General features: G+C 36.4%; 1 protein-coding gene across 15 annotated transcripts in view; it reads right to left on the bottom strand.

Annotated features, from left to right (window-relative positions):
- Positions 1 to 20,021, bottom strand: part of SLC44A5 (solute carrier family 44 member 5) — a 424,280-nt gene that overhangs the window by 30,402 nt on the left and 373,857 nt on the right. For all 15 annotated transcript variants that reach the window (XM_073896502.1, XM_073896501.1, XM_073896500.1 and 12 more), the window contains 3 exons: positions 19,595 to 19,678; positions 16,280 to 16,392; positions 2,572 to 2,703 (listed from right to left, as the gene is read on the bottom strand). In XM_073896502.1, coding sequence (XP_073752603.1) covers positions 2,572 to 2,703; positions 16,280 to 16,392; positions 19,595 to 19,678 — 329 coding nt within the window. The remainder of the gene's footprint in view (positions 1 to 2,571; positions 2,704 to 16,279; positions 16,393 to 19,594; positions 19,679 to 20,021) is intronic.

The raw sequence follows: 20,021 nt of genomic DNA, 5'->3' as shown, positions 1-20,021 counted from the left end.
CTAATTACTATATTTCATCAATTCAAAGACATATCTTTAATTTAGTTATAAATTTTCACGAAAAATAAAATCCTACATTAAATGTCTTTTCATTGATTATATGATGCATCCTGACTTCAGATATGTTAAAAAGTGAAAAGTTTGGATCTTAAAATTAAGGAAATATAGCACTGCTAATCATAGAAGCTGAAATTATAGAAGAAACTTAATGGAAATTTAAGTTCCCACCTGCAAAAGAATCTGCTCTATTACATCCTTTGCTAGACAGTTATTCTGCTCATGTCTGAGCACTTTAAGTGATAGGACACTCATTATTTCATTTGATTGTTACACCACTAAGATTCTGATGTCACAGCACACATCAGTTAACATCTCCTAGTAGAAATCAGTTAACCCAGAGATGTGAGAGGATCTTACATATTACATCTTCTTTTAAATTATGTATGTATGTATGTATGTATGTATGTTGTCATGAATATTTGATTCTCTTAAAACAAACTGAGTCCAAAATTATGGGGTATAGCCATATTAAGCTAAAATCATTATCTTCAGACAAACCTAAGAAAATGAGATATACCAAGAATCACTTTATATTCTGAAATTGCATTGATAAACAACATTGCATATGAAGCTTATACCTTTACAAAATTGCATATCCAAAAGGATTAGAGAAATTTTATTGTCCTTTGAATTTATGTACTATATTCCTTTCTTGTGTTTGAGTAAGAGCAAACAATGGAAATCTATTTTTTGAGACCCTGTAGAGAAGCTGGTATAACTAACTTTTCAGAGGAGGAGACTGGGATAACTAATAGCAGAAATGAGATTGGAACCATCTCCTAACACAATCTGAGACTCATAAAAATGATAGTTTTTATATGTATAACTCTGCTTATTTTCAGTGTTTCCATCAATGAATATAATTTCACATTATGCCCTTTTCTCTGATACCTAGAATTTTGTCCAAACACAGAGCAAGTAATCAATTAAAGTCCAATAAATGGGTTGTGAAAGTGGGGGCTCATTTGAAGAATGATTGGTACTGCTAGACTTGAAAATAAAAGCAAACTCTGTATCTTCCTCAAAGGACATCATTTAACTTCTCCAGTGGCGGATTCTGATCATGTCAATAATTTCCTTGAAAGCCCTTAAGAGACAGTAGTGGAATGACCACAGAACCTGTAATTAAGATCCACCTGAGAATAAAACTAGAGGTTTCAATACATAATGATGAGATTCATCATCTTTAGACATGATAGATAATTGCAAGTGGATTGCTGAGAAGGTATGGAATCACTCAAATTCAGGAAAAATGATGAGGATACAAGTCCCAAGATGCCTGATTTTTATAATTAAAAAGAAATGGCTACAAATGAAATCATCTTTCTGCAAATTATTTGAAAAAAAAATTGTTATATGAAGGGAGCTAATCTGCATGTGAGCTGGAAGTGGGAAGGCAAAGAACAAGGATGTGGCATTTTGATCCAGCACTGCCCAAGGAAAAGAGAAAAACTGAATGTGGCGGACAAAAGGAATCTGGGGGGCGGGGCTTCTGTGCAGGGCTAGGTCATCAAGCTTGCCAAGAGCCTATAGAATAAAATCTCTCAAAGCAAAGCCCTTTGCTAAAAAGGCTACTCATTATTAATTTTGATCCCCACATGCCTTGATTCCAGGAAAGCAGTGTCCTAGATGGAATAGGTCAGCATTCTGGTCAGGAAGGGTATCCTAGTAGTATAAACAACTAAAATGGCACACTGGTTACATAACATGAGCCTGTCCTTGAAAGCCTGATGACTTGTGGGGAAGTGACAAAACCAAGTTTTCACATTTATGGAGATGGGACCCAAACTTGGACCCATGATGCCCCCATCAAGATACTGCTCACCCCCGAGGCTACCTCTGGGCTTCTTACCAGGCCTCCTCAAACCTGCCTTGTTTGGCTCTCTAACTTAAACAATATGAAGAATTTTCTTTAAAGCAACATGTAATTAGAGATTATTTTTAAATCTTGATTAAAGAACATGAAATGGGAGGAATGTTATAATAAAACCATTTTAGGAATATAAAATTAAAGCTATCTCTGAAATCATCTTGCTTGAAAAATTCTGTTAATATTACCCTTAACTAATTCAATAATCTGAATAAACATTTCAAAATGTAAATTTATTTTATTACTCATTATTCCAATTCCTGTAATAGTTTAAAAGTGTTGTTATGAAAAAAATTGGTCTTTCTTTTTCCGTTTTTAAAACAAGTTTGAAAAATCAAAGTTTTTTCCTTTTAAAACACCTTTCTTGGATATCAAGTTAATGGCTATAAACATCCACATCCAAATCATTTTAAGATGAAGGCAAATAGCATGACATCATTGTAAAGTACTATTTTCTTAGATTATATAATAAATTCCCCTCAATGACTTTGCCATTTACTGTAGCTATTAAGATTATAGACACATTTACTTTAATGACATTAGTGATAAATGTATTTAACAGGTTACACCAACCCAAGATTTCCTTTAGACAAAGATTCTCTTTCATTATTTAACAAAACCAGTTTTTAAAATCCACTCACTAAATGCAAACCATGTTTGTTTCAGTTGGAAGTACATGCTTATATCAGTCTGAAACCCGATGTCATATATAGTTAAGTGAGAATTTGGCCGTCCCTGAAGATTGCTATGTTCCTGGTAACAGTGCCATATTCCTTGAAAAGAAAAGAAAAACAGACTAATGTAAAATGCTATTTCCTGAAATATAAGCTATACACATACATATTTACGTGAAATTGAACAGCATGGTCATTTCTACAAAGGCAAGATTCATATTTACATAGTAAACATTTTATATGGATCTAATATTCTAAATGTACTATATATTCAAAATAAATGTTATCAGTATTTGCCTGGCTGCCTATGGCAACATCTGGCTTTAAATGTCCTTTTGACTAGAAACAACCTCAATGTCCATCAACAGGGACTAGCTAAATAAATTATGGTATATTTGTACAGTAGAATACTAGCTTTTCATATAAAGAAGAGAAAGTGTACTGATATTCAATGATCACTAAGCTATTTTGATAAGTGAAAAAAAGTACAAAATGACATAAAAAGTGTGCTATAATTCACATAAGATGATCTTTATATATATTTTCTTATATACACAAAGTATCTCTGAAAGGATACACAGTAATGTATTTTTTACTTCCAGGGAAGGAAATTTACCAACCAAGGAATAGAACAAGAAGGAAATTTCACTGTATAGACTTTATACCTTTTGAAATTTGAAGCACACAAATATACAATCAATTTAAAAAGCAAATTTGTAAAAATCATTTAAGTTGAAAAAATGATTTTGAATTTAAAAAGTTTTTTGGTGAAGTCATGTCTTGATGGAATTACCTAATGCATATTCTTATCAAAGATTGTTTCCCAGCAAAGTAAATATGGATTAACCAATTCTCTATGACACTACATTTCAGACTGTATAATGATTTTTTTTAAAGATTTATTTATGAGAGAGAGAGAGAGAGGGAGAACAAGTGGTGCGAGAGGCAGAGGGAGAGAGAGAATCCCAAGCAGACTCCCTGCTGAACGAGAAAGACTGATACAGAGCTCAATCTCACAACCATGAGATCATGACCTAAGGAGAAATCAAGAGTCGGATGCTTAACTGACTGAGCCACGCAGGTGCCTGTTAGACTGCTTAATGACTTTTTACATGATCTAGACAAAGTAAAAAAAAAAAAAAATAGAGTTAAGTTTATTTTTATGAGCAATGAGTCTGGATTAGATACACTGGCAATGTTCTAGCAATAATGAGAAAAACTGCTTTTTAAACCCCAACTATAAGCTAACAGTTTTTTTTTTCTAGATAAAGGTAAGAGAGTGAGGTCCATGGAGAGAGGCAAGACTAGACTAGAAGGGACATTTGTTTCTCAAAGAGACATAAGACAAATCTCTTTCAGGTCCTTCTTTCCCAGTGTATTTTTAAAAATGCTTTGGGGGCGCACCTGGGTGGTTCAGTCAGTTACGGGCCAACTCTTGATGTCAGCTCAGGTCATGATCTCAGGGTCCTGGGATGGAGCCTGGACTGGGCTCCATGCTCTGCAGGGAGTTTGCTTGAGGATTCTCTCTCTCTCTGTCCCTCTGCCCCTCCCTCCACTCATACTCTCTCTCTAAAATAAATAAGTAAATCTTTAAAAAAACAAAAATGCTTTTGGCATATTTGATACATACAAAATTATATGTAATAACAGATTTAAGTTTTAAAACATATAGTCAAATCAACACATATGGATGCATCACCTAGTTTAAGATTTTATGATCTTAAGTTTGCTCTAATTAAGCAAAATAAAACTTTTTCTTTTTTCTTTTATCATACCTCCCTGCCTCTCTCCACCAAAGAATAATTATTCTGAATTTTGTGCCTATTAGTCTCTTATTTTAACAAAGATTTGTTGAAATCTCCCCTAAGGGACATTCATAACTCATACAAGTTTTTTCTATGATTTATCCTTATTGTTCTATGAATTTTGAATTACTTTATTAGATGCATATATGTTTAGAATTGGTATATCTTTTAAGCAAATTAAATCCCTTCTAGCTCTAGTAATGCTTTTTATTTTAAAATGTTTTATCTGACTAATATGGCAACTGCAGCTTTCTTTTGGTTAAAGATTCTAAATAAATTTATACCCCTTTCCCCAGTTTCTTCCACCAACCCCCCCCACCTCTGGCAACTACTCATCTGTTCTCTGTATTTATGAGCTTGGCTTTTTAATTTTGTATTCTTAAATTTAATTGAAATATAGTTAGCATACAATATAATATTTGTATAACAGTGATTTGACAATTTTATACATTACAAAACACTCGCTAGGGAAGGTATAGTTACCATCTGTCATCGTATAAAATTATTATAATATTATTGACTATATTACCTATGCTGTACTTTGTATCACCATGACTTGTTTTATAACTGGAAGTTTGTACCTCTCAATCTCCCCACTCCCCACCCCTCTGGCAACCATCAGTTTGTTCTCTATATTTATGGGTCTGTTTCTGTGCTTGTTTTTTAGATTCCACATAGAAGTAAAATCATATGGTATTTTTCTTTGACTTACTTCATTTAGCATAATACTCTATAGATTCATGTTGTCATAAATGGCAAGGTTTCATCCTTTTTAATCCATTTTTTATCAATTTCTTTATCCATTCATCCACTGATGGTTGTTTCCATATCTTGGCTATTATAAATAAGGCTGCAATGAACATGGGGGTGCATATATCTTTTTGAGTTAGTGTTTTCATTTTCTTCGGGTAAATACCCAAAAGTGGACTTGTTGAATCAGATGGTATTTCTATTTTTAATTTTTTGAGGAACCTCCATACTGTTTTCCATAGTGGCTGAATCAATTTACATTCCTACCAACTGTGCACAAGGGTTCATTTCTCTCTATATCCTTGCCAACACTTAATTCTTGTCTTTTTCATAATAGGCATTCTAACAGCTGTGAAGTGTTCTCAGAATGTGGTTTTGATATGCATTTCCCTGATGAATAGTGATGCTGAGTAACTTTCATGTAACTGTTGGCCATCTGTAGGTTTTCTTTGAGAAAATGTCTATTCAGATTTTCTGCCCATTTTTAAGTTGGGTAGTTTGATTTTTTAAATTTTACCCTTTTTGCTACTAAATTGTGTGAATTATTTATATTAGCTCCTTATCAGATATCTGATTTACAAATATTTTCTCCCACCCAATAGGTTGTCTTTTCATTTTGTTGAGGGATTTCTTTGCTGTTCAGAAGCTTTGTAGATTATGTAGTTCCACTTATTTATTTTTTATTTTATTACTTGTGATTTTTAGGTCATATTAAAAAAAATCATTGCCAAGAACTATATCAAGGAGCTTGAAACTCCTTGAAAACATACTGCTTATGTTTTCTTCCAAGGGGTTTTATGGTTTCAGGTCTTACATTCAAGTATTTAATCCATTTTGAGTTAATTTTTGTGTATGCTGTAAGATAGTGGTCCAGTTTCATTCTTCTGTGTGTGCCTGTCCGGTTATCCCAACACAATTTATTGAAGAGACTGTCCTTTCCATTGTATATCTTGGCTCCTCTGTCATAAATTGATATGAGTGGGTTTATTTTTGGGCTCTCTATTCCGTTCCATTGATCTATGTGTCTGTTTTTATGCCAATACCATACAGTTTTAATTACCATAGCTTTGTAATATAGTTTGAAATCAGGGCATATGACACCTCCAGTTTTGTTCTCTTTCTCAAGATTGCTTTGGCTTTTTGGTTTTGTGGGGGTTTATCTGTAGTTCCATACAAATTTTAGGATTATCTGTTCTACTTATTTTAAAAGTGCAATTTGAATTTTGATAGGGATTGCACTGAATCTGTAGATTATCTTGGGTAATAGATTTTAACTATATTTATTCTCCCAATCCATGAGCACAGAATATCTTTCCATTTATTTGTGTCTTCTCCAATCTCTTTTATTAATGTCTTGTAGTTTTCAATACACAGGACTTTCACCTCCTTTGTTAAATTTATTCCTAGTTATTTTATTCTTCTGATGCAACTGTAAATGGGATTATAAATGGATCGACCACCCAGACAGAAAATCAGTAAGGAAACAGCAGCTTTAAACAACATATTAAACCAGGACTTAACAGATGTATATAGAACATTCCATTCAAAAACAACAGAATACACATTCTTCTCAAGTGCACATGAAGTATTTTCAAGGACAGATCATATGTTAGGCCACAAAACAAGTCTAAATAAATTTAAGAGAACTGAAATCATATCGAGTATCTTCTTTGACCACAATAGATGAAACTAGAAATTAATTACATGAGGAAAACTGGAAAATTCACAAATATGTGGAAATTAAACAACATGTTACTGAACAACCAATAGGTCAAAGAAGAAATCGAAAGGGAAATACCTTGAACAAATGAAAATGGAAATATACCAAAATTTGTGGTACACAGTAAAAGTAGTTCATAAGGGCACAGGTTTACTTCAAGAAACAAGAAAAGTCTCAAAAAAACAATCTAACTTTATACCTCCCTTGAAGTATAAAGAAAAGAACAAATGAAAGCCAAAGTTAGAAAGAAGGAAATAACAAAGATTAGAGCAGAAATAAATGAGATAGAGACTAAGAAAACAATACAGAAGATCAATGAGACTCAGAGCTAGTTCTTTGGAAAAAAAAAAAAAAAAAACGGACAAGTGTTTAGCTAGACTCACCAAGAAAGAGAGGACTCAAAATCAGAAATGGAAGAGGAGAGGTTACAACTGATACTACAGAAATACAAAGGATCATAAAAGACTACAGTCAACCCTTAAAAAACAGAGGGGTTAGGGGTGCCTACACCAAACACAGTCAAAAACCCATATATAAATTTTGACCCCCCAAAATCTTACCTATTAATAGCCAACTACCGACCAGAAGCCTTACTGATACCACAAGCAGTTCATTAACACTTAACATTAACACTTAGTATGCTATATGTATTATGTACTCTTATAATACAGTAAACTGCAAAAAATATTAAGAAAATCATAAGAAAAAGAAAATTCATTTACAGTACTGTATTTATTTATTTAAATTTTATTTTATTATGTTATGTTAGGCACCATACAATACATGATTAGTTTTTGATGTAGTGATCCACCCTTCATTGTTTTTGTATAACACCCAGTGCTCCATGCAGTACGTGCCCTCCTTAATACCCATCTTAATACACAGGCTAAACCATCCCCCCAACCCCATCCCCTCTAAAACCCTCAGTTTGTTTCCCAGAGTCCATAGTCTCTCCTGGTTCATCTCTCCCTCCGATTCCTCCCCCCACTTCATTTTTCCCTTCCTTCTCCTAATGTCCTCCGTGCTATTCTTTATGTTCTACAAATAAGTGAAACCAGATGATAATTCACTTTCTCTGCTTGACTTATTTCACTTAGCTTAATTTCCTCCAGTCCCATCCATGTTGATGTAAAAGTTGGGTATTCATCCTTTCTGATGGCTGAGTAATATTCCATTGTATATATGGACCACATTTTTATGCATTCGTCTGTTGAAGGGCATCTCGGCTCTCCACAGTTTGGCTATTGCGGACTTGCTGCTATGAACACTGGGGTGCATATAGCCTTTCTTTTCACTACATCTGTGTGTTTGGGGTAAATACCCAGTAGTGCAATTGCTGGGTCATAGGGAAGTTCTATTTTTAATTTTTTCAGGCTCCTCCACACTGTTTTCCAAAGTGGCTGAACCAACGCATTCCCACCAACAGTGTAAGAGGGTTCCCCTTTCTCCACAACCTCTCCAACATTCATTGTTTCTTGCCTTGTCAATTTTTGTCATTCTAACTGGTGTAAGGCGGTATCTCAATGTGGTTTTGATTTGAATTTCCCTGATGGCTAATGATGATGAACATTTTTTCATGTGTCTGTTAGCCATTTGTATGTCTTCTTTGGAGAAGTGTCTGTTCATGTCTTCTGCCCATTTTTTGACTTATTTGTTTTTGGGGTGTTGAGTTTGAGAAGTTCTTTATAGATCTTGGATACCAGCCCTTTATCTGTAGGGTCATTTGCAAATATCTTCTCCCATTCTGTGGGTTGCCTCTTTGTTGACTGTTTCATTTGCTGTGCAGAAGCTTTTTATCTTGATGAGATCACAAAAGTTCATTTTTGCTTTTGTTTCACTAGCCTTTGGAGATGTATATTGAAAGAGGTTGCTGTGGCCAATGTCAAAGAGGTTACTGCCTATGTTCTCCTCTAGGATTTTGATGGATTCCTGTTTCACATTGAGGTCTTTCATCCATTTTCAGTTTATCTTTGTGTATAGTGTTAGAGAATGGTTGAGTTTCATTCTTCTGTATATAGCTATCCAATTTTCCCAGCACCATTTATTGAAGAGACTGTCTTTTTTCCGTTGCAGATTTTTTCCTGCTTTGTTGATTATTTGACCATAGAGTTGAGGGTCCATATCTGGGCTCTCTATTCTGTTCCATTGGTGTGTAAGTCTGTTTTTATGCCAGTACCATGCTGTCTTGGTGATCACTGCTTTGTAATATAGCTTGAAATCAGGCAATGTGATGCCCCCTAGCTTTGTTTTTCCTTTTCAACATTTCCTTGGCGATTCGGGGTCTTTTCTGATTCCATACAAATTTTAGGATTGTTTGTTCCAGCACTTTGAAAAATGTCATTGGAATTTTGATCGGGATGGCGTTGAGGTATAGATTGCTCTGGGTAGCATAGACATTTTAACAATGTTTATTCTTTCAATCCGTGAGCATGAAATGTTTTTCCATCTTTTTGTGTCTTCTTCAATTTCTTTCTGTAGTGTTCTGTAGTTCCTAGAGTATAGATCCTTTACCTCTTTGGTTAGGTTTATTCTGAGGTATCTTATGGTTTTTGGTGCTATTGTAAATGGAATCATTTCTCTAATTTCTCTTTCTATAGTTGCATTGTTAGTGTATAAGAAAGCAACTGATTTCTGTGCATTGATTTTGTATCCTGCCACATTACTGAATTTCTGTATGAGTTCTAGTAATTTGGGGGTGGAGTCTTTTGGGTTTTCCACATAAAGTATCATGTCATCTGCAGAGAGAGAGTTTGACTTCTTCTTTGCCAATTTGAATTCCTTTTATTTTTTGTTGTCTGATTGCTGTTGCTAGGACTTCTAGTACTATGGTGAACAATAGTGGTGAGAGTGGGCATCCTTGTCGTGCTCCTGATCTAAAGAGAAAGGCTCTCAGCTTTTCCCCATTGACGATGATATTCACTGTGGGTTTTTCATAGATGGATTTTATAAACTTGAGGAATGTTCCCTCTATCCCTATAATCTGACGAGTTTTAATCAGGGAAAGATGCTGTATTTTGTCAAATGCTTTTTCTGCATCAATTGAGAGGACCGTATGGTTCTTCTCTCTCCTCTTATTAATGTGTTCTATCACATTGATTAGCGAATGTTGAACCACCCTTGCATCCTGGGGATCAATCCCACTTGGTCGTAGTGGATGATCCTTTTAATGTATTATTGGATTCTATTAGCTAAGATTTTGTTGAGGATTTTGGAATCCATATTCATCAGGGATATCAGTCTGAAATTCTCCTTTTTGATGGGGTCTTTGCCTGGTTTGGGGATTAAGGTAATGCTGGCCTCATAGAATGAGTCTGGAAGCTTTCCTTCTGTTTCTATTTTTTGAAACTGCTTCAGGAAAATAGGTATTATTTCTTATTTGAATGTTTGGTAGAATTCCCCAGGGAATCCATCAGGCCCTGGACTTTTGTTTTTTGGAGGTTTTTGATCACTGCTTCAATCTCGTTACTGGTTATTGGCCTATTCAGGTTGTCAATTTCTTCCTGTTTCAGTCTTAGGAGATTATAGGCTTCCAGGAAGGCATCCATTTCATCCAGGTTGCTCAATTTATTGGCATAGAGTTGTTGATAATAATTTCTAATAATTGTTTCTATTTCCTTGGTGTTAGTCATGCTCTCTCCCCCTTCATTCATAATTTTATTAATTTGGGTCCTTTCTCTTTTCTTTTGGATAAGCCTGGCCAGTGGTTTATCGGTCTTATTAATTCTTTCAAAGGACCAACTTCTAGTTTCATTGATCTGATCTACTGTTTCTGGTTTCTAATTCATTGATCTCTGCTCTAATCTTAATTATTTCTCTTCTAATATGTGGCTTAGGCATTGTTTGTTGCTTTTTTCTCTAGTTCTTGAAGATGTAAAGTTAGTTGGTGATTTGGGGATTTTTCTATTTTGAGTGAGGTTTGGATGGCTATGTATTTCCCCCTTAGGACCATATTTGCAGTATCCCATAGGTGTTGGACCAATATGTTTTCATTCTCATTCTCATTGGTTTCCATGAATAGTTTAAGTTCTTCTTTGATTTCCTGGTTGACTCAAACCTGGTTGATTCTTGAACAGAGTGGTCTTTAAATCCCAAGTGTTTGAATTTCTTCCAAATTTTTTCTTGTGATTGAGGTCCAGTTTTAAAGCATTATGGTCTGAGAATATGCAGGGAATAATCTCAGTCTTTTGGTATTGGTTGAGACCTGATTTGTGACCCAGTATGTGGTCTATTCTGGAGAAAGTTCCATGTGCGCTCGAGAAGAATGAGCATTCTGTTGTTTTAGGGTGGAATGTTCTGTATATATCTATGAGGTCCATCTGGTCCAGTGTGTCATTCAAAGCTCTTGTTTGTTGATTTTCTGCTTAGATGATCTATCTATTGCTGAGAGTGGAGTATTGAGGTCTCCTACAATTAACATATTGTTATCAATATGACTCTTTATTTTGGTTAACAGTTGGCTTATGTAGATGGCTGTTCCCATGTTGGGGGCATAGATATTTACAACTGTTAGATCTTTTTTGTTGGATAGACCCTTTAAGAATGATAAAGTGTCCTTCTGTGTCTCTAACTACAATCTCTAGAGTTAAATCTGTTAAATATAGATTTATAATATATAAATATAAATATAATATAAATATAGTTAAATCTGTCTGATATAAGAATTGCTACCCCAGCTTTCTTTTGAGGTCCGTTGGCATGGAAGATGGATCTCCATCCCTTCACTTTCAGTCTGGATGTATTTTTAGGTTCAAAATGAGTCTCTTGTAGACAGCATATGGATGGGTCCTGTTTTTGTATCCAATCTGCCACCCTGTGCCATTTTATGGGAGCATTTAGGCCGTTCATGTTGAGAGTGATTATTGAAAGATATGAATTTATTGTCATCATGTTGCCTGTGAAGACCTTGTTTTTATAGATTGTCCCTGTAAATTTCTGTTCTATATCACTCTTGGGGTCTTTCTCCTTTTATAGAACACCCCCTTAATATTTCTTCCAGGGCTGGCTTAGTGGTCACATATTCTTTCACTTTCTGCCAGTCTTGGAGGCTCTGCATCTCTCCATCCATTCTAAATGACAGCCTTGCCAGATAAAGTATTCTTGGCAGCATGTTCTTCTTGTTTAGTACCCTGAATATGTCTTGCCAGCCTTTTCTGGCCTCCCAGGCCCCTGTGGATAGATCTGATGTTATTCTGATGTTCCTCCCTCTGTACATAAGGAATCTCTTCCCCCTAACTGTCCTTAAGGTGGTTTCCTTGGTTCTAAGATTTGCGAGTTTTCCTATTGCATGCCGGGGTGTTGGCCTGTTTTCCTTGATCTTGGGAGGGGTCCTCTCTGCCTCTAGGACACGAATGTTTGTTTCATTCCCCAAATTAGGGAAGTTCTCAGCTACAATTTGCTCAAATATATCTTCTAGTCCTCTCTTTCTCTCTCCACCCCCTCAGGAATCCCAATAATTCTGACAATGCAACATTTCATGGTGTCACTTATTTCTCTGATTCTATTTTCATGGATTCTGAGTTGTTTTTTGCTGACCTACTCTTTTCCCTTCTTGTCTATTAACTGGTCTTTAGATCACTAATTCATTCTTCTGCCTCACTTACCCTAGCTGTTAGATTATCTAGATTAGATTGGATCTCATTGATAGCATTTTTAAGTTCTGCCAATTCAGCCTTCATTTCTGCCTTTAGAGACTCTATGTTGCCATTAATCAATTTCTCCCTTCTAGCTATTGTCTTCACAATTGCTAGCCTGAATTCCATCTCCAACATCTTGGTTATATCTGTATCCATTTGTAAATCTGTGGCATAAGTCATAGTCTCTGAGTCTCTCCTATTTTGGGGGTTCCTCCTCCTAGTCATTCTGTTGATGGGCGGTTGAGGTAATGTACAGAGTCCAAATTATTGACCACAACCCAAGCAAGATGCACCTCTTTTCTAGGGATCTTAGGGTTACTGGCCTCTTGTTTCTGCAGCCTGTCTTCTGGAGGAGGGGCCTGCCATGCTGTTACTCAGGTAACCCTGTTTGGGCAAAGTTGCCCTGCCCTATGTGGCAGGGGATGGGCTCAGTGAAAACCGGTCTTTTGTGGCTTCTGTTCTCTGGTGGTTTTCCCTCACGGTTTTCCAAGTCTCTTCCGAAAGTCAGAGCAGAAGAGATCGTTTCCAGCACTCGCCTCAGAGCAGAGAGATCACAGTCTGCTCTTCAGTGAGCTCTCCAGACCACACTATCTCTGTTTCTGTCTGTGCTGCTATAAACTGCAGCGTCTTGGGCTGTGTGCCCCTCCACAGCACTCCCAGTCCTCACCTCCAGATCGGGGCACATCTCTGCCCTTTGTGCTTCTAAAACCACCAGCCACCCCCAGTTTGCACATGCAGCCCTGCTGCTCCAGGTTTCCATCTGGAGGGCTGCCCTAAAGTCCTCTCTCTGTCGCTACCGGTCTGCAAGTCTGTGTCCAGTCCCCAGCACGGGAGGCTATCCATCACCGGTGGTGTAGGATCCCAACAGCTCGGCTCCCTCCCCCTTCTGTTTATCCTCCGATATCTGTCCGCAGAATCACGGCTCCCCGCTTTGTACTTTGAAACCAAACACCTGCGATATTCTGTTTGTAGAGATCCAGATCTGTCTTCTTACATCTCAGGCTGATTTCGTGGGTGTTCAGAGTGGTCTGGTAAATATCCAGCTCAATTTCGAGGACGGTTGGAATAGGGTCCCCTACTCCTCTGCCATCTTTTCGCACAGTACTGTATTTATAAAAAAGTCTGCATATAAGTGGACATATGCAGTTCAAACCCATGGTGTTCAAGTTTCAACTATACCATGAACAATTATATGCCAACAAATTCAACAACTTAGAGGAAATGGATAAATTCCTACAAAGATACAACCTACCAAGACTGAATCATGATAAAATAGAATATCTGAACAGACCAGTTACTAGTAAGAAGATTGAATCGGTAATCAAAAATCTCCCCAACAAACAAAAGGCCAGGACCAGATAGCTTCACTGTTGAAGTCTACCAAAATTCAAAGAAGAATCAATACCATCCTTCTCAAGCTCTTCAAAACATAGAAGTGGAGGGAACATTTCCAAACTCACTTTATAAGGCCAGCATTACCCTGATATCAAAATCAGACAGAGAAACCACAAGAAAAGAGAACTATAATCCAATACCCCTGATGAACATAGATGTACAAATCCTCAATAAAATATTAACTGAATTCAACACTACATTAAAAATATCATACACCATGGGATTTATTCCAGGGATGCAAGGATGGTTCAGCATCCACAAATCAATAAATGTGATACACCACATTAATGAAATGAAAGATAAAAATCATATGATAAACTTAATAGAGGACAAACATTTGAGAAAATTCAACAACCATTCCTGTATTAACAACTACAACTGAGACTTTTTACGGAACATTATGTACTAGGCAGCTTTCCAAGGGCTTTATGTACATTATTTTTAAAAATATTCAAGAATTCTATTGTATAGTTGAAGAAACTACTAATTAGACTACGTACGTGCAGAGGATCATGCAATGAATCTGTGCCTTCTCAATCTCCAAATCCATGCCTGTAACCCCACTGTTCTATGACTTTCCTGGATAAATCTTAACTTATTCTGGTCAATAAGAATTGTTCCACTGACGTTCAAGGCACTTGCCCACAGACAGCGTGGCTTTTTCTCTGCTCAGTATGTTGTTTTCTCTAGTAAATGGCTACTGTTAATAGGAAATGATTGGTTTCCCATGATACGGAGAAAGTTGGTTGTCCAAGACAGTAGCAGAGGTCAGTTACACAGTGTTATATACTTCTCAATCTAACTGGCCATTTCCCCACTCAGTGAATGGCTTTAAGCTGACTTGCCACACCATTAACTGCTGAGATAGCACTACCTAGGGAGTCAACAGGGAGCTGACATTGGTTGTTTCACCTGTATTTGTGATATTTTGACGAATTTTCTCCCTCTTGGCACTGTCAAACTTCACTATAGCCAATCTCAGATTTTTCTCGCTCCTTATGACAAGTCACTGAAATCAATACCAGACAATACAGTCTTTCCCTTCTTGATGACAATAAAAGAGTGACTGAATCACATGCCCAGGCTTTATAGTAGTAAAGGGCAGAAACATACATAAAAGACTTTTATACAAAAAGCTTTCTTGGGAGTCTTCGATTAAGGGGTAGCAGTTGTTATATTCCTCCACCAGACTGACCCAACCTTTTCACATGCAGCTGCACAGAACGAGCAGATAAGGAAACCCTGAAGAGATCTGAAACTGTCTAGAAGCCTACTGAGGATAACAAGGAGGATAGTAACAATAAACCAACACATATTGAGTGTTTACTGTTTTTCAGATATTGTTCTAAGAGCTTTATATTCATTGTCTCAGTTAATCCTCACAATCTTGTGAGATGGAGATACATACCATTACCATGCTGATGTTATGGATAAGGAAACTGGGTCTTATAATCATTAGGAAGCATTTCCAAAATTCCTCAGTTATCTGTTATGGAACTAGGATTAGAATTCAGGCTAACTACAGAACCTGGGGATTCAGCTGCATTCTTATATTGATATGTGCAAAGCTCTTCTTCAGGTGACAATAATAGGAAATTGCTTTTTGGTGTCTGCTACCATAAAACTGCATTGTCAATCCAAATGGTATTTTAGGGGAAATTACTCTTGAATAGAAACCTCGCACACATTCATATATTGGCCTATATGTTTATTAGCACTCTGAAGGAATCTGCTATAAATGCTATACTGTTCCTTGGGAGAAACTTCAGTTCCTTTGTTGGTGTTCACACTGTACCTGTATTGCTTTTCAGGGGACAAGGTTACTGGTTAGATTTCAACCTTGATACAAAGTAACTCTCCACCCAAAGAGTGTAATTCAGAATACTTGCCTCTAGGGAGTGATGCCTCATTATGTAGTACTGGCCAATTATTAGAAAGTCTGACAGTACCCGGATTAAAATTACTCAGTTGGAAAGAGAAAAATAGATCACACTTCTGTATCTGTACAGACCTAGCATTTGAGCAGACAGGAAAGTTAGGGGAATAAAATATGTTTTCTGAAATGTCTTTCATTAACCTAAATGGTGTTCTTTTTACCTCCTTCTTAAAAACCATAAGGCATGGGACCAAAGGTCAGAAAGGAAAAAGGGTAGAACATTTTGATAGCACTTTTTTTCAAGATAAAGAAGATAAAAGTTATAGAAATAATTTATGCAAAATTAAATATTTTTTTCTCAATTTAACACTTTGGGGGTGGGAAGTAAATAATTAAATTCACTGCAAGTTAAATGCTTTCTGGTAATTGATAATGGCAACTGAAAAGAAAAGGACTATTTTGATATTTAGTGATTTTTAAGAAGGGCAATACCTACCATAACCTATAATTCCAATCACACCCACCATGAAGACCCAGAAGAGGAATCCAGCTGTGAACCTCAGGAGTATCACAAACAACCAACTAAGGAGCATGGCGATAGTCAGGCCACTAGAGGAAAAAGCATACAACACAGACAGGGGTCAAATGTGTTAAACATAACATAAAGTTAACAGCAAGACAGTATTTTCTATTCAAAATAATTCTCAGATTATTTTATTTTAGCTGGCTATAGAAATATTTATAATATTAAAAAGTATAAACAATAGTTCCTATTAAGATTTTCATATGAAAGAGTAGGACCATTGGGAACTTCATACAGGAGTCAATATTTGTGTACCTGGGTAAACAGAAGTTCAGTAGCAACCACAGTTCAAAGAAAAACACAATTCCTCCAACCTACCATTTTGGCCTATCTGCCACAGTAGCCATGACGAATTTTTCTCCCCCCCACACGTCTCACTAAGTGATAAATTATAAAACATATCCATGATACTAATAGAAGGAAACCCTATACAACAGAATTATCTAGAAGTAAGGGAACAGTCTTAGGGCAGAAAAGAAAAATAATTGCCCCACACAGTTCCTGAATCCATGATTTTGTAGTCATTATTATGGTCTAATTATCTTTCATAATTTGTGATGTCTGACATCACCAGACATCTATTTCAGGTCCCCAGTGATCTGTAGGCCATTATATGGAGCCATGATACACCTTCTGTATCTCCTGGGCCATATGACTTTATCAAGCAGTCAGCAGCATGACTTTTTTTAAATTTTTTTAATTAAAAATTTTTTTTTTAATTTTTTTTACTACTAGAGATACTTCTCCCCACAGCTCATATATCCAGGTTAAATCCATATTGGATTTTTCTAGGTAATTTCATTAAACAGAATTCATTAAGATTAGAAATTTGGATGACACTTCTATTAAGAACTGATACCTCCGATGCTCCTTCAAGTTTCCAAACAGAAACATAGCCTGGTACATTTATTGAGCTTATTGTCTCCAAGTATTATCTTTTTAAAAAAAATCTTAATAATTACTGTTACTGGATAGATGTCAGTATTGTATCAAAGTAACTTCTAAGGTCACCTCCTTGCAGAGCCAATGCTTTCAACTCCAGAAGTCATTCCCTATTAACATCACAGATACTTTAATGCTTAAATATTCAATATGGTTGAAGGATTATTCTATGGCATAGTCCGAGAGGAATATTCAAAAAGGTCAGGGGGAAGAAAAGAAATATAGCTGTTTATTCTCTGTTTTTAATTCCTGGCATAAAATTCTAACTGAATAAATAAAGTCGTGGCATATTAGTCTTTGGCTTTATATTTACAAGATAGATGGAGAAGAGAAGGGTCAAATATAGAGGGAGTGTTTATGTTCTACTGGTGTGAACAGTGCCTGGGTGGAGGGGGTTTCAGTGTGTGTTGGGAGTGAGGTAAACAAGAAGGTCTATCATAATGCATACTTTTTCAGATAGTTAAAAAGCCAAAATAAAGAAGAAATGTACAAATTATCTAATGATATTTGAGTTTGACAATGGGGAACCAGTTTAACTATTGTCAAGTATAGACTACAATCTGTGCTATGGAGAGAGATCCTGAAATACTGATACACACGAAAATAATTATTGCATTTAAGACAAAACATCGAAATGAGTAAAATCTCAAAAAACACTTTCTAGTTTTACAGCTCTACAAACTAGTCACTGGTATTTTACACAGTTTTGACTTTATTAAGCATCATATAGTTAAATATATCTATCTTATTCCCCTAGTGGTTTTATAACTGTTCCTTGAACCCACATTTTCTACGCATCTTCTATGTTCCAAGGACCACACTAGGAGTTACAAAAGTAGAGATGAGTTAGACATAGTTACCATGGTAAAGAATTCATAGTTTATCATAGAAAAAGAGCCAGGTAAATAACATAAAATTCTAGGTGCTATATAGATGATAGATATGTGTGTATGTGTGTGTGTGCACACTTGTGCACACACATGCATGTGGGTAGGAGGAACACATGGAAAAAGTATATCTGGAGAAGTCAAGAAAGACTTCATAAATTACACAAAAGCTGATTTTATTTTTATTTTTTAAAGATTTTATTTATTTGAGATAGAGAAGGAAAGAGAGAGAGAGAGAGAGAGAGAGAGAAAGCACTCAAGTGGGAGGGAGGGGCAGAGGGACAGGGAGAGGCAGGCTCCCCACCAAGCAGGGAGCCTGATGTGGGCTGGATCCCAGGACCCCCGGGATCATGACCTGAGCTGAAGGCAGACGCTTCACAACCTGAGCCACCCAGGTGCCCCAAAAGTTGATTTTAAATAATGAGATGGAGTTGCCCAGGACACAGCAAGGATGTGCCAGGAAAGAGAACAGAATGTGCAAAAACATAGGGGTTTGACACTCTAGGAATGGGTGTGTTATTTGATGTGTTTAGAATATAGGGTCAATCAAGTAACATGGGTGGAGAAGAATCTGGGACACTAGTTGGACCAGGTTGTAAAGGGCCCTGTAACTATCTGAAGAAGTTTTCTCTTTGCTCTTTGATCACTAGGGAACCATAGGTGATATAAGAGCCAGATAGTAGCAATAGCCTTAAATATATCAAACACAGGTACCCACTCCAGTAGAGTGATTGCATTTTCCTTTACCTTTCAGGAATGCAAATCTTATGGCTAAAAATTTTTAATCTCCTCCTTTCATATATTTTTTCAGCTCTTCATAACTATAGTGACCTTTGATGATAATAACAAACATTATGTGGAAAGGATGTGTTAAAAATAAGAGGGAAGGACAAATGAGAAAACAGACCCAGAGAAATAAAACTGCATCCACTGTAACATAACAATAAGAAGCAAACGTACTACAGATGTTGTCCCTGCATAACTTCAAGTATATTTATACAAGTACTTTTATTGGGAATTTAATGAATAAAGTTCAAAATTACATTCTTATAACTTTTGTAACACTGGGTATATTTCCAAATATCTTTGCCCCATTTTTCAGCCACAGGAACTGAGTCAACCTTTTATTCACAAATATGAATGGGGAATTTTTTAAGAAGATTTATTTGAGAGAGAGAGAGAATCAGGAGCAGGGGAAAGGGTAGAGGGAGAAGCAGGCTCCCTGCTGAGCAGGGATCCTGATGCAGGGCTGGATCCCAGGACCCTGGGATCATGACCCGAGCCGAAGGCAGATGCTTAACCGACTGAGCCACCCAGGCGCCCTGAATGGGGAATTTGAAGAAAGCATTCTACAAGGATAAAACGGGGCTGGAGAAGAAACACGAATGTTTGCACTTACATGAGAATCCAATACCAAGTTGTTGCATAGTCTTCAAATACTTTCATTCCAATTGCCCTTGCATCAAGGATTTTATTGACACGACTGAATTCAAAGAAGGAAAAAATCAATTATTTTGACTACCGCTAAACAGAAATGTTCTTGTTATGATAAAAGGGGTTTGCAAGCTGCTGTTCAAAACATATTTTTAGAAGCCATTTATCAAGAGGCACTCTTTCCTCAGCCACAACAATATGTGAGATGTCACTTTGGTAGACTACAAAGGCCACTATAGCTATACACCCAGAGAATGTAGCTTTCAAGAATAGTGAACAGATTCCTTTTCAACATATGTGACATGTCCTCAATATTGCAGTAATCTCACTGTAAGAAATGAATTTAAATAAGATCAGTTTTAGCTTACAAAATCCATAGCATCAAGAATGAA

This window comes from Callorhinus ursinus, unplaced genomic scaffold, assembly GCF_003265705.2.
Source record: "Callorhinus ursinus isolate GAN/ISIS: 27379988/994484 unplaced genomic scaffold, GSC_fseal_2.0 scaffold9, whole genome shotgun sequence".
Lineage (NCBI taxonomy): Eukaryota > Metazoa > Chordata > Mammalia > Carnivora > Otariidae > Callorhinus > Callorhinus ursinus.
The sequence above is the reverse complement of the archived record's forward strand: the minus strand, read 5'-3'. Positions and strand labels throughout refer to the sequence as shown.